This window comes from Equus caballus, chromosome 1 (assembly GCF_041296265.1).
Source record: "Equus caballus isolate H_3958 breed thoroughbred chromosome 1, TB-T2T, whole genome shotgun sequence".
NCBI lineage: Eukaryota > Metazoa > Chordata > Mammalia > Perissodactyla > Equidae > Equus > Equus caballus.
Genome location: NC_091684.1, coordinates 6,995,681 through 7,018,014, shown reverse-complemented (window position 1 = coordinate 7,018,014; position 22,334 = coordinate 6,995,681). Strand labels below are relative to the sequence as shown.

Here is a 22,334-nt window from a genome sequence, read left to right as displayed (position 1 = left end):
GCAGCACATTCTTTTTTTAAAAATTAATTATAATTTTTTTGTGGTGAAATACACATAACATAAAACTCACCGTTTTAACCATTCTAAAGTGAACGTTTAGTACGTTTATAATGTCATTCAAGCACACCAGCTAGGTCCAAAACATTTTTATCGCCCCAAAAGGAAACCCCCTTCCTGTTACAGTCACTCCCCACTGTCCCCTCCCCCAGCCCCGGCGACCGCTAATCTGTTTTCTGTCGCTGTGAAGTTGTTTATTTTGGATATATCATATAAATGACGGCCTAAAATAAGTGGCCTTTGTGTCTGGCTTCTTTTATTTAGTGTATTTTCCAGTAATTTCCAGGTTCATCCGTGTTGTAGCACGTGTCAGTGCTTCCTTCTCTTTCATGGCCGCATCGTATCCCATTGTATGGATAGACCTCATTTGGTGTCTCCTTTCATTAGCTGGGGACATTTGGGTTGTGTCTGCTTTTTGGCCATGGTGAATGGTGCTGCTGTGAACGTTCATCTGCAAGTCTTTGTCTGAGCATCTGTTCTCAGTTCTTTTGTGTATAGACCTAGTAGTGGAACTGCTGAGCGACATGGTAATTCTCTCTGCTTTATTGATGAATGGACATTCTTTTTATTGTTTTATCTATATGGACTCCGGAATTCCATATGAAGATCGATCTGAAAAGATTCCCTTCCTCCCCTCCTTTTTATATTAAACCGTTCTCTATAGGGCAAACACAGGGCTATCTTTTATGTTTTCAGACATCTAGGGTCTAGTTGAGGCCCAAGGGATCAAAGCTCGTGCTGTGTTTTTCCCTAAGTGGTAGAGAGGGCTGTCTAGAGGGGAGAGAAGAGAACTCTTAAGGTCAGACTCATGGGACAGCAAATCAATCTTGAGATTTTAGAAGTCATAGTAGAGATGTGCCTTTTCCAGGAGCACATCATGTCAAAATATGGCATTCCTAATCAAAGACAGCAAAATGAGTATTTATTTACAACCTACTAAATCGTCGAGCCTATGACATGGAAGAGTCTCAGGGTGGACTCTGTCTTCAAGGAAATGATTGAGCACCGACTGTGTGCCAGACCTCTTCCCTGCAGTGTCTTGTTTAATTCTTACAGGATGTGTCCTCTGGGAAAAACTAAGAGAAATCAGTACCAGTGTACCCCAGGGTTCAGGCACCAACTTGGGGATAAAACGAGCAGACTGAGGAAAGCTGTGATGGTGTGTCTTCTAGAGCTGCATTGCCCTACTTAGATTTAAATCCTTTCAAATTAAATAAAGCTAAAATTTTTACTTCTCAGTCACCCTAGCCATATTTCAAGTGCTCAGTAGACACATGTACCTAGTGGCCACTGTATTGGACAGAGCAGATACAGAATATTTCCATCACTGCAGGAAGTTCTGTTGGACAGGGCTGGCTAGACCATAAATAGTGGAGTGACCACAGCAGTAATGTTCATGTGCTGGGGAGGAGGGTGGGGAAGGAGGCACTGGGTGGGGAGGAGGTGTCAGGATTCCACCCTGGAAAGGTGGAGCCATAATCCTGGCTCTGTCATTCCTCATCAAGGCATACCCCATCCCTGCGGGTCTCACCTGCTGTGTCAGAGCCAGGGCCCAGCACACACAGCTCTTTGTTGGCTCACAGCAGAGGTCTCAGGCCCTTGCCTGTTAGGCACGATGTTTATTACTTCTCTCTAGTGAGACCAGGACAAGCACTGACAGTACATGCTTAGAAACTTACATAGTGATTTGACACCACTGTGTCATCCAAGTGGCATTTTGGTTTACTAGAATATCACTTTTATTGTATTTTACAAAGCTTTTGGTTGGAAACAGACTGAAAATGAAAGGAAACCTTCATCTTTTACTACAGGTAGAGGGAGAATCCTTGCCTTTTGGTCTTGGGACCGGGCGGTGCATTCATTTCCCAGGGGTTCCGTAAGAAATGAACACAATCTGGACCACTTCAAACAACAGGAATGAATTCTCTCACGGTTCTGGAGCCGTCGGCAGGGCCGTGCTGTCTCTGAAGACTCTAGGGGAGGGTCCTTTGCTGTGTCTCCCAGCTCCTGGCGGCTGCTGGCGGTCTGGCATTGCTTTTCTTGCTGCCGTATCCCTCGGCTCCTGCCTCTGCCTTCATCTGGCCTTCTTCCCTGTGTGTGCCTCTGTGCCCAGTCTCCTCTCTTTCTGTTATAAAGACACCAGCACTGGATTTAGGGCCAACCCTAATCTAGTGTGACCTCATCTTAATTTGATTTCATCTGCAAAGACCCTATTTCCAAATAAGTTCACATTTGCGTGTAGCAGGCGTTAGAACCTGTACATGTTTTTGGGGGACACAGTGTCACCCACTATGGTTGGGTTTGTGTGTGGGATGCAGGGCAGCCAATGTGCATGTGGCTTGGGGTTGGCTGGGAGTGGGAGGGGTATGCGGATCCCAGAGGGCTGGGTCCCTCTTTGATTTCACCGTTTCCTCTTCCCGAAGGGGGTTTCTTCTCCCTCTCGGGCTACAGCTGCCTGTTGAGTGTCTCCACAACCTTGACTGTCGTTTCTAGGTTTGTCTGAGGGTTGATGGAGTGGGCTGGGCTGTGGGTGGAAAAGAGCAGCCTGTGGGTTTTCTCCTTCTTTCTCCGTCTTCCTTCCTCTCTTGTCCTGCACAGGCCCCTTTTTCCACCCGGTTCTGCTCCTCAGAGGCTCTATTTTGTAAGATTGTTCAGACTGTGAGTCAAATACAAGTGTGATGTGTTATATTCTCCCGTCGCTGTTTTCAAACCGCTTCACTGCGAGTCAGGCCCTGAAGATGCTTTTGAACTGGACCATTTTCCTGTCTACCGACTTCTGAATTTCAAGTGTTTTTTAGAAAATCACCATCATTTGGAAGTCGTGCTTCGCTCCTGGAAGCTGTCTAGACAGGTAACCAATTTGGAGGCTTTGGGGCCCTGTTCATAGGGTCATCCTCTTCTCCCTGAGCCTCCTTAGGTGCATGGCTGTGTTGGTAAAAAGTAAAAAAAACCTTCGTAATTTAATTCAGGTTTGTTCTTGCCTGGATTACAGTAACACCCCTATTTAGCAGGACTCAATTCCTGGCAAATGGATTTTTGGAGGTTAAGAAGAGCACAGTGGCTCCAGAGACGAGGGTTTTATTCCCATCCGTGATGTGGTTAGCTGATTCCTCCCCTTTATTTCTCTTGCCTGGTACTGTTTGCTACTTAGTCCCACATCTGCTGGCGCCTGTGCTCTGCTGAGGGTTGGAGCTCTGTCCTCACCCCTTGGGTCCTGGCAGTCCACCCTGACCTTTCACTGTCTTATAGTTTGTTCTGTCCTTGACTGCTCTCCCTTTTGGTCTCCTGTGCACCTGGCACCGGGGAATCCAGGATGAGACAGGTGCAGCGTCTGGCGCTCATTCCAGTAGTGTGTCTTACCTGTGAGAGAGGAGGTAGAGCCAGGGCACACCTGAGCTCGTGGTCCTCCACCCTTTTCATACATGGGCACATAGAAACTCATCATCCTTGTATAGCGCAGCTTCTCATGGCTGGAGAGGCTCCGGGACCCAGGTCTGGCCAGGCTGACCCAAAGGCTGAGCGCTTCTGTGCTCTGGGGACCCATTTGTGACATAGCCCCACGGGTGGGGAAGCTCTTGTCTAACCTGGTGGTTCTCAACCCAGGGCTGTTTGGGAATGTCAGGGGCATTGTGTGTTTGTGACAGTGACTCCGTGTGTGCGTTGTGTGCAGGGGGTTATTCCTGACTTTGAATAGGCAGGAGCCAGAGGTGCTAAAAGCCATCCTGCCAATGAAAATAGCATCCCTCCCCTGGGAAACAGGGCAAGACCCTCTACCCTTGTTGATATTCTCCAGGGAAGGCATAACACATTGTTTGTTTATCTACTTGTTTTTAATTTTGGTAAAAGCCACATAACATTTACTGTCTAAACAGTTTTTAAGTGTACATTTCAGTAGTGCTAACTGTATTCACATCGTTGAGAAGCAGATCTCTAGAACATTTTCACCTTGCAAAACCTAAACTCTATCCGTTAAACAGCTCCCCGTTCCCTCCAGCCCCCAGCCTGACAAACAGTTCTACTTTTGGTCTCCATGAGTTTGACTGCTTTAGAAATCTCTTATAAGAGGAATCATACAGACATGCATATTTGTCTTTTTGCAACTGGCTTATTTCACTTAGCGTAGGTACTCAGGGTTCATCTATGCTGCAACATATGTCAGAATTTCCTTCTTTTTTAAGGCTAAATAACATTTCATTGTGTGTATATATACCACATTTTCTTATTCATTCATCCATTGATGGACATTTCGGTTACTTCCACCTCTTGGCTATTGTGAAAAATGCTGCAGCAAACATGGGTGTTCACCAATCTCCTTGAGATCCTACTTCTAGTTGTTTTGGAGATAATACCTGGAAGTGGAATTGCTGGATCATATGGTAATTCTATTTTGAAGTTTTTGAGGAATCTCCATACTGCTTTCCTTAGTGGCTATACCAGTTTACATTCACACCGACAGTGCAGAAGTGTTCCAACTCTCCATATCTTTGCCAACACCTGTTATTTTCTGTTCTGGTTTTTTTTTTTTTTTTTGATAGTAGCCATCTTAATGCGTGTGAGGTGATATCTCATTGTAGCTGTGATTTGCACTAATGTTTAATGATGTTGACCATCTTTTCATGTTTGTTGGCCATAAGAAATTGATTTTTTTTTTAAAGATTTTATTTTTTTCCTTTTTCTCCCCAAAGCCCCCCGCCGTTACATAGTTGTATATTCTCCGTTGTGGGTCCACCAAGTTGTGGCATGCAGGATCAGTGCCATGTCCGCGCCCAGGATTCGAACCAACGAAACACTGAGCTGCCTGCAGCAGAGCACGCGAACTTAACCACTCGGCCACGGGGCCAGCCCCCATAAGAAATTGATTTTTAAGTATAAGAGCTTGTACTGGATTCATTGAAGTTCATATCTTTTTCATTAATTTTTTGGTTTGGACTATGTGATATTTAAACATGAAATTACTCATAGGAATGATTTCCTCTAACTGCTAAATTGTCACTTGGGATTGAATGAACCATAGCGTTTTGGTGGTAGAGATGGGGAATGCTATTTTAAAGACCAGAATGTGCTTAAAGGAAGCTTGATTACAAACAGAAGAGATATTTTTAAATTTAAGATACATAAGATGAAGGTAGTCATTATTTAATAGGGTTTAAGGAATAGAAGCAGTTGTCATTATCTTTCTTTTTGTCTTGGATTTCTACAACGTGTAAACCAGGGTGGCTCAGAGTGGCACATGCTGGAATCTCTTCAAAGTGCTGTGTGTCTCTGTTCCTTAGCTGCACGAAGCCAGCATGTCCAGCCATCTGCCCTGTTTCATTCCTTCCCACTGAAAGGCACAACCTCGGGTCCAAGCATACCTATTGGCCAAGTGGTCTTACCACATTTTCCTGTATCACCAATGCTCTGGTTCTTCTGAGGCTGTTTGGCTATGCCTTAAATCTTCCAAAGAAGGAAAGCATAAGTCTGAAAGGAGAATTTGTGAGCCCTACATATTTTAACTCAAAACCTCCAAATGGAATCGTTTTAATATGCGTTTTCTTGAGAAATATGTAAATTAATAATTGCTTCATACATTATTCAAGAAAAACTTATTTTGTATCACCGATAGCTCTTGTAATCTTATATAAAGATATGCTAATGGATTTAATTAAAATAATTATACTGAATAATGTAGTCTGAACTTTACCCTAAAATAGTGTCTATTAATCATCATCAGTAGTAATATTTTTAGCCAGAGAGACACTTACAACATTAAACTGATACTAGATAGAAAGTGCATTTTTCGTTTTGTTTTACGGTTTGGATTAAGTTGGCTTTCTCATGAGATGCACGACAATTAAATTTGCTTAGAGAAGAGTGTAAAATTTATTCAATTTCTTGAACTTGAACTATTTCAGCAATTAGAAAACTTTCAGCGTTTTCTGCCATTTCATAATCCTTTTTATGCATTTTTTCCCCTCTAAAACTTTGGTTTCCATGTGCTTCTTGTCGTTTTGATTCAGTTCTGACCTCGCCTCCCTTCCTCAGTTAGGATTGCTGGGTACCATGAGTTCTTGATTGCCTGCGTATTAAGCGATGACCCCAATTTTAAGCGAGACAGTCAGCAACTTGCCTGTCTTTTAATAGAATTAGAAGTAGCCTTCCTACTGGGCATGGTTCTCTCTAATTTTGTTTCTGAGAACTTTCCCTGGCTTGCTGGCTTTCAGTCATTGCTCAACGGTGAGAAGCCCTATTGTATTCGGTGGTAATTTCAGTTTTACCTAAAGCCTTCGTGTGTCTGAGTGTGCAGGAGACGCGAGTGCATATTCTCAGCACGTCAGTGTGTCAGTGCACACGTGTCGATTGCCCCCAGGTCCAAGTACATTTAGAATTGGACCCATCCATTCTCAGGTGAACAGATGGAAGCTTTACTGAGTTCAAAGAGAAATGCAAGCCAGGTCTTAAACTGCTATTACCTTCAGTTATTTCGTAACGAATCTGAAGAAATAACTTTCTTGGAAAGCAAATATTGATTTGATAAGTTCAATTATGACTTAAAAAACAGGAGATGACTAAACAATGCTAAAAACAGTGCATTCATCTAAATTCCTATATTGTGCTGTTCTCTCTTCCTCACTAGGCCTTGTCATATGGCTGTGCTTTCATAGCTTATGTGGTCCATGGCTCATAGCCCTGGGTGGGATGGAGGAAGAGGACCCACTCCACACTCAGATCTGCCTCTTGAGCACATCCCATAGGCTTTATGCCCCTTTCCACTCTCATCTCCCATCCCACATGTCTAATGAATTGAGTAGTGACCGACCCACTGCCTGCAGGGGACCTAGCCAAGCCCTGGGAGGCACGCTGGGGCAAAGGGTTGCTGAATGTTCCAGCCTCTCTCCTCCATTCAGAAGTGCCTTGCACATTTGGAGAAAGATTTTGTTTAAAGAAAGAACTTATTTACAAAAGATAATGAGAGTAAGACAAAAACAGAAAAAAAAAAATCCCTCAAATGCCCTCCATTTCTATTATCCTGACTACTTCTGTGATTTGGTGAATTAGTCCACTCAATATTTACCACTTTAAATAAGACTTCGTAAATGGAAGTTCTCACAGAGTGGAGTGTCAGGCTGGAGAGTTCTGCATGTTAAGGTTTTCCATGTTCATATTTGCACACATCCACATGCTCTCCTGCCTCCACTTCCTGTGGCAGCAATGCCCAACGTCTGTGGAGCACTAGTGATGTGTTAGAATAACGTGCTGAGCATTTTGCCTGCAAAACATCTTTCCAGCCTCCCACCAGCGCGCAGGGGCAGACACCATTAACCACCACCATTTTCCCAATAATAAGTACTTATAGGAAATGCCATCTTCTGAAGTTCACCTAGCAGGTGGTGGAGGTGAGCCTTGCAGACAGCCTGGCCCTGAACCCATTTCCCTGTCCAGTAACCGACACTGCGTCCCGTGGATCGTGCCGGGTAGGTTCTCTTGCCTGCATTCGGAACTTTTATTTCTGGAGGTGTCTTTCTGTAGATAAGATTGTGCCCAGCGCAGTCTGCACCGTGCAGGAGCCCCGCTCTGTCAGTCAGGCGCGCTGCATCTTGGGAAGCTCTTGAAGCCGCAGCTCCTTCCACTTGAGAGAGACGGAATTGAGTGAAGCAGCCTACAACTCCACAGAGGAAACAGGAGCCTTTGGCTGCAAACATGAGCAGAATCCAAAACACTTGAGATTCTCGACAAATAACCGATGTTAGAAATGGGCAAAGCTAGATGTGGTCCTTGACAGTAGTGGGCCATGGAACGGCCTTTGCAGGAAAGTTAGAGAGCCTGTGGTTCGGTGGATGTCCGAGTTCCCGCTGCCTCTTCTGGCTGCTCATCAGACTCGAGGGGATACAGTTGTTTCTCTTAGCTAAGGATGGCCATTTCTGTGGGCCGAAAGCAAAGAGGCAGAGTGTCTCTTGAGAATTCAGAGGTGACTTTACGCAAGCTCTGTCAGTCTGGGAGTCCTGGAGGTTCTGCTGTGTCCAGGATCCTCAGCCAGGCCTGAGGGAGACTAGAGAGAAGGCATAGGCCCGGCCACAGCATGGGAGCGTCGTCTGGGGGATACAGACATGTCGACCCTGGATTACAGCCCATAACAGGAATATCTGTAGATGCCTAGCCCAGAATCCGTGTGTCTTGAAGATAATGATGTCAAAGCTAAGGACTGAGGAGTGTTCAGAGATTAACTCTGAGTGTTTTGGGGGCAGGGACAGGAGTAGGGGAGAGGAGAGCAGTGACCCAGGAAGAGGGAACAGCATGTGCACAAGCCTCTGAGCTCTGACCACAGCAGAGAGAGGGTCTCGTCTATGTGGGAAACTGGGCAAGGCGTCAGGTGGTTGGAGAGTGTCCTGCAGATGGAGGCAGAGACCACTGAGGGGGGGGACTTTGGGGAGGTGGGATCAGAGCCTCTGAGGATGCTGGGTATTTGGGTCTGTATCCCAAGACCGAGGTGATGCCACTCAAGTATCTAAGTTAGATTTGCATCTTAGGAAAGCTGCCCTGGCTTGGAGCGAGGCAGGAACTCAAGGGGGTCAGAGCAGGGGCAGGAGGTTGGTTAGGAGGCTGTGGCATCGTGTTCGAGGGAGGTGAAAGTGGCCTGGACCAAGTAGTAGAAACTGTGGAAATGGAGAAGGCAGTAGAACCAGTGGGCATTTGATGGTGAGGATCCAGACTTTGTGATTGGTCAGCGGGGGTTGTGAGGGAGAGGGAGCTTCCAGCCTGATGCTGTGACCTGGGGCTCAGCTGTGCAGTGCCCTGAGCCAAAAGCACTGGGAGGTAAGGTGTTGGTCTCCAACTGCGGCAGGTGGAATTTGCAGTGTCTGTGGGACAGCCATGTGCAGAAGTCCAGTGGCTGTTGGGGGTGTGGATGTGAAGCTCAGGAGAGAGGTGAGCCAGGGTGGTAGGCACTAGGAGTCCGAAGCTTAGCTGAAGGTGGGGTCCCTGAGGAGCATGTGGAGAAAGGAGAGTAGTCTAGAACATGACTTCTCCAAAGAACACCCAACTTGAAGGGAGGGGTGGAGGACAGGGCCCTGCGCAGAAAGCTGGGGAGGAGTGGGTGCAGAGGAAGGCAGTGGCCTGGGAGTCAGGGTGGTGGATGCCACAGGAGGTGAGGGCTCATATCTGTGTCATTGGAAGGGTCACTTAAGAAAAGGCCTGAAGTCGCTGTGACCTTGACAGGAGTGGAGATGTGGCAGCATCTGAAGTCAGGTTGCAGAGGGCAGAGGAGGGAATGTGCTGGGCGGTGGATGCTGGCTGAGCCCAGGGCTTGGGGAAGTGTCTGTGCAGGAGAGGAGGGAGGGAGCCTGGAGCTCTGGGGTGGTTTTAAGGTGAGAGACTGGTGTGGGCTCAGGGAGTGGGGAATGAGCCAGCGAGGGTGAGAACTGAGCCACTTAGAAGGACAAAGGGCAGGAGGTCCTCAAGCAGCCAGCTGGGGAAGGGACCAGAGCCCAGAAGGCAGGATTCCTGTCCCTGGATGTGGGCGGGCGCTTCCTCCCTGAGCCTGGAGGGGTGGGCAGAGGCTGTGCTGGCAGAGGCCAGGGTTTCAGCTTAAGGGGGGTCAGCTCTGGGAATCCCTTTCTAGTGATAGTTTGTTTTTCTCTGAAGGAGGAGATGAGATTAATGGGGAGGGGATGGGTCCCAGGCTTGAGGAGAGGGAAGACAGACTGAAGCACTCACTGTGGGAAAGGAGAGTGGAAGAAAAGAGCCCAGGACCACCAGAACAGAGATGGACACGAAGTACAAGGGGTGGCACCCCCCACTCCTCCTTCACTTCATTCCTCTGTCCTGTCCTTTTGTCATGTGATCCAGGACTGATGTCAGGTGTGTGGTCCACCTCTCTTCTCTCTAAACCCCATAAGACATAAAGTCTGTAAGATGTTGGGCTGTTGGGCAGAATTCTCTCTTAACCTGTATTTTGGGATTTCAGTGGGCACAACCTTCTCTCTGGGTGTCACCGTGACACCAGTTGGGGGCAGCCTTTGGGAGCCGAGGCCCTGCTCAGGTGCTCAGGCTGCCTGGTTAACACAGCGCCCCGGGAGCCCCAGGCAGCGAGGGGAAAGTGGGCCATTGAGGCCTGTCTTGTTTGTCACTGTCCGCTTTGTCCATGTGAATTGGAAGCCATCAAGTTGCCACAGGCAGACAGTGCTCTACTGGGTGCAGGATAACGTGCAGGAAGCTGATGCGTTCTTTGCCCTCAGGACCATCACCAACCAAATGAGATGCTGTAGGGCCTGAGCAGGGAGTCTGTGCGAATGCTTATTATTAAATGTCACGATAAATAGTTTGTAGTTTTTCAAAGCAACTCTGAGCTAGTTGAAGCAGAACTTTCGGAACCAGAATGAAGTTGTTTCTGTTTAATAATGTTCTTTTCAAAAGTTGCCTTTCAAAGCGGATAGTTGGAATCCCTGGATCCAGCCAGCATCGAAGGAGAGGGTTAACACCTGGAAAAAAGCATTGCTGATGCTGTAGTGCAGAAAGTACTTTCTCATCCTTTATCATCTTGACTGTGAAGCGTTGAGAATCGTGGTGATGATTGAGTGTGGTGGTTTCACAGTCACCTGGGAGGTGGACAGACTTGCTCCAAATTCCAGCAGTGCCAGTCCGGACAAATGACTTCGCTTCGTGCCTCTACTTTCTCATCTGTGAGAGGGGTAGTAATAGACCTCTGTCATATAGCTGTTCTGAGGATTTGTTGTGTCAATAGAGTCGAGCACCTAGAAGAGTGTCTGCCGTGTACACAAGACTCACGTGTCACAGATTAGGAAACTGGGACTCATTTGAAGTGACTTGAGCCTGACCACTTCACTCTTTGGCATCAGAGTTGAGACTTGGGTCCAGCATTCTCTCCGGTGTTTTCCATGCCTACCTATCCAGGTAATATGTTTGTATTCATTTTTAAAAGTAAGGTGTAATTTGCATACCGTCATATAGTAGAGTTCCATCAACCCCCTACGTTCGCCATCCCCCAGTATAGACAAGCCCTCACCCCAACTCCATCCTCTGACAGCCACTGAGGTGCTCCCCATCCCTATAGTTTTGCTTTTTCTAGAATGTCTAAAAAATGGAATCATACAGTATGCAGCCTTTTGAGTTTGTCTTGTTTCACTTCTCTGAGTGCATTTGAGATTCATCCATGTTGCCTGTAAGGGACTTGGTTTTTTTAAAAATCTTTTTATTGCTAAATAGTATTCCATTGTATGGATTCACCTCTGAGGGACATTTGAGTTGTTTCTAGTTTTTGATGATTACAAATAAAGCTGCTGTAAACATTCACATACAGGGTTTTGTGTGAGCATAACTTTTCATTTTATTTGGGTCAAGACCAAGAGTGCAGTTGCTGGGCCATATGGAGGGTGCATGTCTAACTTTATGAGAAAGTGCCAGGTGCTTTTCCAAAGTTGCTGAACTAGTTTTGCATTCAGACTAGTAGCATCTGCAAACAGCTCTTGGTATTGTCCGGTGTGTGTGTGTGTGTGTGTGTGTATGTGTGTTTGTTTTTGGGTTTTTTTTAGCAATTCTCATAGATATTAGTGGTATCTCATTGTGGTTTTAATTTGCTTTTCCCTGATGACTAATGATGCTGAGCATCTTTGCAAGTGCTAATTTGCCATCTATATATCTTCTTGGAAAAGTGTCTCTTCAAATCTTTGGCCTGTGTTGGGGGTAAGATTCCTATCTTACTATTGAATTTTAAGAGCTCTTTGTATATGCTGGATACAAATCTTTATCAGATATGTGATTTGCAATTATTTTCTCCCAGTGTGTAGCTCATCTTTTGTTATCGTAGCAGAAGTTCTTTTGAAGAGCAGAAGTTCTTTATTTTGATGAAGTACACTTTTTCAGTTTTTTCTTTTACAGATCATGCTTTTGGTGTCATATCTGAGAAATCTTTGCTTAGCCCAAAGTCACAAGTATTTTCTTCTAGAAGTCTTATAGTTTTAAGTTTTACATTTAAGATCTATGAGCCATTTTAAATTAATTTTTATATAGGGTGTGGGTATGGAGTGAATTTCGTTAGGTGGTGGAGGTGGAGGGGTCTGTGTCCCTTTATTGCAAGTGACCATCCATATTCAGGGTATTATGTTTACGGTGGGTTTCTGCCTACTTGCTTTTGGAAAATAGTATTAACAGTTGTTTATGTAACAGGTGTGGTATTTTCCAGTGTTCAACGTGTTATCCTATTCTCTTTTCAGTTTCATTTTGAGCTTTAATGAAACCGCTGGAGGTGTTTGGCACGAGTGTTATTTTCCTCCATTTCATTCAGGGAGGGAGGAATCCAGCCTGTTATAAGGAGTCACTTAGATTCACATTGCAGGAAGGGGAGGCAGCCAGCATCAGAACACTTAAAATCCAGAAACTTTTCCCAACAGGATGTATTGAGGGGGCTGAGACTCTGGCTGCCCATGGAACTGAATTTTCATTGTAGCTCAGTTGAGTACTAGCTGTGTGGTCAGGGGCAAAGTGCTTAACATCTCCATTGTCCGTATCCTTGCCTTCCAACACAACTAACTCCCAGTAGGAGGTCTGTTGGGACTAAAGATGAAATGTACAGGGGCCCTAGCATAACACATAGCCTGTATTAGGATCTATCATTATTCCCATCCCTCTATTTTTTGAGAGAGTGGGTTTTCTAGAAGATACAGGATATGAATATAAGAGATAAAGTTACTAAAGAAAAAAATGATTCCTAATTAAGGGATACACAGATGTACAGGAAAACTGTTTTGGAATGGAATGAAGACAATTATTTTAATTGTTGAATATGATGGAGCTGCGGGGACTCGAATGGAAGAGGATTCTTCTGAGGGCACAGGTCTTCATTCGCTATAACTTCATTAGAGTCAAGGAGAAAAATCACATAAAAGCTTAGTACAGTATAGGCATTTGGCAGAAGGCTATAAATGTTGGCTTCTATTATTATCATTGTTATTATGTATCAAGATTATGATGTAATAAATCATCATTGTTTGTGGATCCGAAGTTTTTTCTTTGCTCTGTCTTTGTTGTGTTTAGCCATCAGCCTGTCATCTAGAAAGTGGTCTTTCTCTTCTTGGTGTGTCTGTGGTTCTTTATAGTAATTATAAATTTGTGTTAACATTTGCCAGACTGCACAAGGCTCAGCATTCTTCTCTGGTCTTGGTTTGCAGGGAGCAGCGCTGAAATACTTGCCTACAATCGTCAATGATGTGAAATTGGTGTTTGATCCCAAAGAGCTCAGGTAAGGAAGCACCCCGGGCGAAGGCATCCTGTGTGTCTCCTTTTCAGTGCATTTAATTTACGAGATGCTTGGGGTTCTGTCTCATATTGGCAGAGGTCAGTGCCCTGGATTGTTGTGGAACATGTGCTAGTGGTGGTATCTGTGCCACTTCACTAATTCTGTCTTTATATGAAAAAAGTATCATCTGTCAACAGTCACAATATTTTCTTTAGAGGGTTATTTATAGCTCAATGGGTATACAATACAAATTTGGCGTTTTGCATTTTTCTAGTGTTTGAAAGTCAATGTGTGGTTGTTGGGCTTTGGTTTTGTTTTCAGCACCTAAAAATTTTGCCACAAGAGCTTTAATATTCGTGTCTTGCCTCCTCCTCCTCATAACACGCACCGCTTCTCTTGGGGAGCCCCTCAATGAGGGGCTCTGAGCCTCAGGCAGAAGTTGTCATCTAAAATAATAGTCAAAACAAAACATAACCGTGGGAAGCTGGTCCTTGGGCTTTCAGACTGAGGGGCGAGGCCGGGGCCCAGTCCTTCCTTTTACTTCCTGATTTTACCGCCCTCGCCGTCCAAGAAGCCCGGTCTCGGTTGTTTAATGTGTAGACGTTGCTGCCGTGCCTCCTGTCTCCCCCCAGCTGTCTACAGCCCAGTCCTTATCTGCTTGTTGGTTTGGTTTTGATTTAACATTTGACACCATAAACTACCTGCAGGTGATGGCACCAACGCTGTTTTTACCAGCCAAAAAAGCCCACTTAAATATTAGTTAAGGGCCACCTGTCCCCCGGGTGGCTAAACTGAATGAAATATGGCACCCTTCCTGTGCTTTCTGTTCACCATAGGTCACTCACGCCCTGGAAGGGAAGGGCGAGGGGCTCTTGGGGAGCTGCTCTTCCCCACCAATCATCCTGTTTCTGATGAGCCTGAGGATTTAGAGTCCTGCATGGACACATTTATTTCATGCTCCCGGGAACTGCCAACACTGGTTATACTGTAACATGCCCTAAATGAGAACAGGAGGAACAAACGGGCACCGACCCCATGTCTGCCCTCCCGGGGTTCTGGAATGCCCTGACTCTGAGCACGGCTCTCCAAGGGTGGCCCCCGAAACAGCAGCATCGTCAGTCCCTGGGAACTTGTTAGAAAATGCTGAGTCTCGGGCTTCTTCCCAGATCTGCTGGATTAGAAATTGGTGGGGGTAGGGGCCCAGCCATCTGGTTTTAACGAACCCTCCAGGCACTTCCAATGAATGCTCGTGTTTGAGAGCCTCAGGTCTGGAGAAACAGGACTTGAGGGGAGCTGTGGTTGGGTGGGCCATCACCGTACTCTGCGCCTGTCCTCAGTGTGCACTGGGCTCAGGCCCTCGTCCATTAGAGGTTCATAGTTGGTGCTTGTGCCATGTGCTTGGAGATCCAAGGAAGACCCCCTTCCCTGGGGCCTTTATGGCTCTTTGTGCCTGCATGTGTCTTCAACACTTTATCTACTGATTTAAAAAAAAATGACATTGAAAATCATTTATGTATTTTTTCCTGTTTAGAAAATTGATTCATATTTTGATGCAACAGAAGAGATCACAGAGGAGAATAACTCAAACTTAATTCCACTACCCAAAAATAGCCAGAAGGATCTGGATCCTCTGTTATCTTTTGTGCATGCACACACACTCATGCGTGCACACACGGATACCCCTAAAAAATTCAACGTTATATTCTTTATTTTACGATCAGCTCCTGCACTTAAGACGTCTTGTTTTCCCACATCGTGAAGTCGTCTCTCCATCATAATTTTTAATAAATTCATGGTGTTCCATCCTGTGCTGGCCCATCATTTAGTTAAGTAGCAGCAGTAGACACTGACATCGATTATGTGCTATCTCCCCACAGAATAGGCTTTACACAAAGCACTTTCTGTGTATTGTCCAATTAATCTTTACAATAACAGTATGTCCTAGATTCTGGTGTTAGCCCACTTTTATGCCAAACAAGTGTTCTTCTAACACTCCTTCAAAGCTTTATTGGCCAATTGTAAATTTTTCAAAACATCTCTACTGAGATATAATTTAGGTACTATAAAGTACATCAGTTTTAGAGTGTTCAATTAAATGGTTTTCAGTATATTTACAGAGTTGTGTGACCATCACCATAATCCAATTTTAGAATATTTTCATCACCCCAATAAGATTCCTTATGCCTATTAACAGTCATTTCCCATTCTCACTCAGCTCTAGGGAACCACTATTCTACTTTCTATATCTAAAGATTTTCCTTTTCTGAGCATTTCATATAAGTGGAGTCATACAATATGTGGCCTTTTGTGACCGTCTTCTTTCACTTGGCCTAATGTTTTCAAGGTTTATCCATGGTGTCAGAATTTTATTCCTTTCTGTGGATGAATTGTATGGTTAGGCCACATTTTGTTTATCCATTCATTAGTTGATGGACATTTGGGTTGTTTCCACTTTTTGAGTATTATGAATAATGTGGCTGTGATTCATGTGTAGATATATATTTTCATTTCGGTTGGCTATATACCAAGGAGTGGAGATGCTAGGTCACATGGTAACTGTGTTTCACATTTAGAGGAGATGACAGTTTTCCAAAGTGGCTGCACCATCTTACATTCCCACTGGCATGGTCTGAGGGTTCTGATGTCTTCACCTCCTAGCCAACACTTGTTATTGTCTGTCTTTTGGATTATAGCCATATTAGTGGGTGTGAAGTGAAAAGTAAAGCATCACTTTTTGGGATGAGATTTTGGCTCATATTGTATAATGGGCATTGTCCAATATTCTGGTGGCATTTAATGATCATTTAATGACCTTGCATCTTGGTACTGTCTTGTTACACATTGGATCATTTTGCTGTATATCCCTAATGCATATCCCTTATGTTTTTCCTCATAGCAAAATGTTTACTGATTTCATCCTAAATGTTCCCATGGGTTTGCTGACCATTCAGAAGCTGTATTGCTTGATTGAAATCATTCACAGTGACCTCTTCACACAGCATGGTGAGTGGAACCCTGAGAATCATTAAATTGTCACATTATTCATTGTCTGTAGACCTTGCCCCTTCTGAATTCTCTCCTCATTGCCAAAAGGAGTGGAGGTTGCATCCAATTAAAACAGCTCCATTACAAGACAGGAAGATTTAGCCCTTACAAGAGAATGGTAATTGACATATAGTGTAGGTAATAGATCATTGAAAAATGAAGGCAAAACCTCGTAGTTTGTCATTTAGGTGTACGCCAGAGTCCTCGGATAATCAGCATACATTGTAGCCTTTAAGATAATGTGATTGTCTATCCCGGGGAGGCAATCACTTGCTTCCATTGACATGATTGCAAAGAAAAATTTCAAGTTTTCTTTAAATTTAGAAGTAATGGTTCTCTCTTATCCTGAACTTTGTATTCTTTGCCAGGGTTTCTTCAAACCCTGCTCAAAGTAATAAGAATTTTAATGATTCCTCAACTCATTTATCCTGAGGAACACCTTATATTTCCCCATGTTATTTCCTTACCGTTTTTATTAGTCATTTCCTTTCTATTTGGACAGACTGAATTAACATTTTACACTTGTCAAGCAGTTTTATTGAAAGCTTAGAACTTTTGCATAATTTCACAACCTTCCTCATTTATTAGAGGCAAATGTGAAGACTGTTGAGTGACATTCTGACTGAGAGGCATAGATTTATTCTGTTCCATTTGTGTCTAGATGGTTCCATTCATTTTCTTTCATCCCCATGTGTGATGTTGTTTTAGTGATGGAGTAGGCCAGGTCTGGAATGTCCCTGTTGAGTTACTGGCTGGACTGAGAACTCAGTGTGTATTTGGCTTAGTCCTTTGTATCTTCTGGGCTACTGGACTCTGTGTTTGCCTGCTGGCTTTAATTTTATTTCTTGATTTAACTTTATAAAATGCACTGGAGTCTACACTTAACAGCTAAGGCTCATGTTAAGAGAAAATGTTAAGACTTCACTTGGGTGGGAATGTTCTTCTAGGGAAAAAATGTCAAACCAAGAAGTGGGTGGCTTTCTGTAGCCGCCCCCCCTTGCAGGCCTCTGTCTGGGCCAGAAGCTCATTCTCACTTTCATAAAAGAAAGTCAACTTTGTCATCATTGTTTGAGACTCAATAGACATGAATCTCCTCCAAGCCATTAATCCCGACTGTCCATATTTCAGGTTCTCATTGGAGGGCTGGATCTTGCATTGCTCATTTAGAAGGTGTCTTCTAAAGCTTGTGGACACTATGGGGCTCAAGGAAGGCATGATGATGGAGGTGATGGGTAGGGAAACAGTTTCATTGTTTCCTTCTATATTGACTAAACTTTATACCAGAGCAAATAAAATCCCCTGAAAGTTTTATATCTGGGTCTTATTAGGTAGGTTACTAATGCCCCTTCTTCCAACCATTCAACCCCAAAATACACACACACACACACACATTCATGCACACACACCTTCACACCACCCCCCGACCCCCCCGCCCCCCGCAGTGCCACCAGTGAGTTAACAATTGTCAATGAATGACAATGGTCAGTGGACTGATTGTAGCTGACTTTTATTGAGTGTTGATATAGGGAAGACCTTCTTGAGGATGTATTTAAATATATTTCAAAATTTCTTGCAAAACTTTGTTCCATGTATCATTTAGCTCTCCTTGAATAAGGATCTAAGACATAAAAGAGTCAATTAAAAATATTTAAAATAGAAGGAAATGTTTTCTTCTATTGAAACTTACTCTATTTCTTTAGCTAAGAGAAAGCTTGAAGGGGAACTTACTGTTTATTTTTGGTAATTGTGCTGGCCTAGGTGTTGGGTGATGGTGTTTTTCTTCCTCTTTACTGTGCCCCATTTCTGTTTTCACTCTTGTTCTGTAAGTCTTTATCATAGACTGCCTCAAGTCCTCTTTTGGAAGTATGCAGTGTGCAATTAAATACCTAGTTTTGTTTCATATGGAGTTACCAGGACATATGATATTTTGGAATTATTAGCCTAGTATTTTTTTAAGTACAAAGTTAGGAGTTTAATCTTAATAGCAAGTTGCACCCATCATAGTAAATGAGATTGTACAAAATATATGAATCCAAAATTATCATGGGCTAAATGAGCTGAAATTAGCCTGGAGCTTCGTGTCTTACGAGCAGTTCCAGAATTGGCCCATCAGTAGAAGTTGTTTAAGCCATAATCGGCAGCCCAAATGTGCTTCAAACGCTCACTGGCTGCCTGGAAACATTTCAGAATGCATTGTCCCATGTAAAAATGGCCTCGCTTAGAGGCTTTGAGTTTTAAGAATCTTTCTGGGTAAGGATAGCAGAGCCAGCCCTGATTTTTCTCATCTGCAAACTCCCTGATTCTTCAAAGCAGCCAACATCTGTCTTACCTCCTTGTCAGGAAAAACTTATCAGTGGAAATCTTCCAGTTGGTCTGTTCTTACAAAGATGTTATTACTTTTGCAAAATATTCTGTGCTACCTTTTGTGCAAATATTTAAAGCCAAACCATTTTCTGATAAGATGTGATGGCTGAGATTTCTTGCTTTGTTCCATTTCTTGTTAATTTGTAAAAAATGTAGTTGTCTCTGTCCTCTTTCCTGATCCCAGTGGAATCAGTCAAACTAACTTCCCACGTGTCCAGAGTTTTAGAACTTGATGTAACTAGATTTAGTTGCCCAAGCTACTAAATGTGCCAGCCCTTGGGGAACATTCTTTTGGGGCTGTGGTCAGAGTACATCACAGTGCAGCTCCTCTGGTGACCTCTGTGGGCTCCAGGGCTTGTCATTGCTTATCAGCACATGTGTTGCCCACTCATGGAAGACACTCAACTTAATTGTTTTGCTCTGAAACATTTATTTCCATCTCCCTCCACTATCAAAGACATTCCATCGTTTTAAGGGACTCACTTCAATGGGAATGACAAGCTGATCTGTGTGCAGTGAGGCTGGCAGTGAATTCTGAAACTGGAATTGCTCCTCTGCAGAAAAGCCTTCCTTTGCCAGGTTTGGGTCCTGGTAGGCTAAGGCTTACAGTGACCTGATTGTTTTAGCCCTGTTTTTCCTGTTGCTCCTCTTCTGTCCCTTTACAGGACACGGAAACTGAGGATTCATCGGGCTGAGTTTGTTAGGCTACAACAGGAGATCTGTCTTTTGGCTAATAGGATTGTGTTTGTCTGGCCCCAACCTGTGTGGACAGCACAGCCGCCGTCACTGCTGTCTGCTCACAGGTGTACCAGTTGCGATACTCCTTCTGAATCAGGACTTTGCAACTCTTGATGCCTCCACAGCCTCCACCCTGGTCCAAAGGAAATGGGAGTTCTTCACAGAGCTGTCTCCTCCCACTGCTCATTTCCAGTTGCCATCTTAAGAAGTCATGCCTCATCACTAGAACCTGGGCCGTAGTCTGCGTTGTAGTTGCAAGGGTGGCTGTGGACTTGAGTTCTGGCCTCTGTACAGCAGAGACAATGTAGGAATTGTCCCTGATGTAAGAAGGCTGTTCAGAAGCTGAAGTGCAGACCTGACCACATCAGAGGTCAGTAGTAGACTGCTGATAAAGCCAGTGCACCAGGCCTTCTGGAGACTTCTGACCACTCGTTGTGCTTGGTGATGTGTGAGCCACTTTGGCCTTTTCTCTAAGTACCTGCTCCTTTCCCTTTGATTTTTAAAAAAATGAATGACTGCTTTGCACCATTTTTCCTGCAAGTAATTTAACTCCCTCATTAATAAAGAACTGTTTCTTTCTGATGCCCTTTCTATGATGAGGGCAGGTAGTACACAAGAGGATTGGGAGTGTGTGTGGGCTTTATGATCAGATTGCCTCGGTTCAAATCCTGCCTCTTTTACCTGCTAACTCGGTAACTTTGGGTAAGTTATCCTCCAGGCATCTTTTTCCTAAGCTGCCCTTTTCTTGTTGCCTGTGTCATATGTTTTGAGGATTAATATATGTTTAGTCCTGAGATTTGCACTCAGCATTTAATGCACATTCAATTAATGTTAGCCATGTCTGTCACTTTTGTTGAGGATTCAGTAGAAAAATGGCAGATAAGATCCTGCCCTCATCGGAGAGGATAATTAGAATGTCAAATATGAGCTGAAAGGCAACAGACCTGGACCAAATAATGAAACGGATTACACTGAGAGCTTTCTCTGCGAATTGCTGCATAAAACACCCCGAGAAACTCTGCCCCATGGCTCCTCATGGCACTGTCCACAATGTGAAATCATTGCATATTTTTACTCCTTGCCTTACTGTCTGTGGTCCCTCCCTAGAATGAGAGCTCTCCAAGCAGGGCCTTCTTCGTCTTGTTATTACTCTGTTGCTGTAACCTAGATTGGTGCCTGACCCAAGGCACACTCACAATGCATATTTATTGAGTGATCAAAATTGGACTTGGATGTTCAAAACTAGCACTTCTTTTCCCAGGGAGTAGCACAGAGAAGGAAGTTGATCAGCTATGTACATATGTAGTTCACTTGACCTAAGGGAGGAGAGGCTTTGTGTTTACATGGGAAGCTGGCTGTCTCTGCTGGTCTTGGCTGTGAGTGGATTGGTCATGGAGGAGGAAGGAGATGTCTTTGAGGTAGGGTAACGTAAAGAGAGAAAGAAAAGGAAGAGTCATGAGAGACTCAATATGGAGGGTCTTATGTGAGTAGTCTTATAGAATTAAGCCTATCTTGTATTTGCTTTTGATCTAATTATCCTCAAGTTTTGTGGAAATACGAAATAGGGGAGGGCACGGTTCAACTCCACCTCTGGGTTCAAGATAGCTTTTTGTTAAAATTATGGAAAATTTTAAACATACAGAAGAGTGGAAAGAAGAATGTAGTGAACGCCTTTGGACCCCTCACTTGGCTTCAGAAGTTATCAAGTCGGTCAATCTTGTTTTTATCTATGCACTTCTCTCCCAGATATTTTGAAGCAAATCCCAGTCATCACAGCATTTCATTAGGATATCTTTTCAAATGCATGGTGGTGTTCAAGAGTGAATGACACTGTTTCAGAAAAGGGAGGATGTGCAGAGGGGCTGGTCCCCATGCTGGTGTCTGGAATCCACCTTGAATGTTCCTGCTCCTGCTCCTGTGCTGAGGTGAAGGGGTTTTGACTCATTAGCATGCTGTGCACGAGAGCCAATGAATGGGCGGTAATGGCTTCCAAGCGTTGTCTCGTGATGTGACTTGACTACTGGGAAGCTGGTTAAATAGATTATGCGCTTCACAAAAAGATGACTCTTGCATATAATCTGTGGTGTGGAGTGAACAGATTTTCAAAGCAAGATACAAAGAGACAGAAAGGTCAGAGCTTCATAATTTGTGCATTTGTAGCTTTGTTCCCATGTGGTTATATTGTTGCCCACATATCTGACAAAAGCTGTAAAAATTAAAGCTGAAATCCTATTATAGAAATGAAAAGTTTCAATGTAATTAAATTAAAATAAACACTAGGACACTGAGGTTTAGGATTTATGCCCACAAAAATGTTTTACATTAATGTTATAGAAATTGGAATGAAAGGAATCAACGTGAGATAGCATTAGCTTTTAAATTAGTCAAGAGCTTTGGACATGCTTGCAAAGAAGCCTTTGAGTTAAGGTGGGAGACCTGGTGGAACACGTGCCCTTACCCGCACAGGCTCCTTTCCACTGTGGTTCTGAACCTGAGACCTTTGGAAAGCTTGCTCCAGTTAATACTGAATCATTTCTTTGCCTTTCAAGGTCTAATCTTTCCATAGTCCCGTATGGAAAGTAGCCAAAGCAATGGACAGATTTTCTTTAGCACTTCCTATGTACTTATCATTGTGTCTTAAGGAGTTTTTTTGCTTGTTTTTGGAGGCTAGTGTAAGATTTGAAGATTTAGTGGCAAGACAATCCCTTTGTGGTCTTGACAGTAGTTTCATACTCTTGGTAGATTACTTCCTTCTAAGCTCACTTTTCATTGGCACCCCTTTGTCTGTTTTTGTGTTTTGGATTTTTTCCCCCGATGGTTGGAACCCAGCAGTGGGTAGGAGTGGGACATGTGCTATCCTCTCATTCCCTGCTCATTCCCGTGGTTCTTTTCCTCAATA

The 22,334-nt window shown here is 44.0% G+C and overlaps 1 protein-coding gene across 2 annotated transcripts in view; it reads left to right on the top strand.

Moving 5' to 3' along the window:
* DOCK1 (dedicator of cytokinesis 1) overlaps positions 1-22,334 on the top strand; it is a 503,869-nt gene that overhangs the window by 159,230 nt on the left and 322,305 nt on the right. For both annotated transcript variants that reach the window (XM_023637097.2, XM_023637090.2), the window contains exons 24-25: positions 13,221-13,291; positions 16,185-16,291. In XM_023637097.2, the coding sequence (XP_023492865.1) occupies positions 13,221-13,291; positions 16,185-16,291 (178 nt within the window). The remainder of the gene's footprint in view (positions 1-13,220; positions 13,292-16,184; positions 16,292-22,334) is intronic.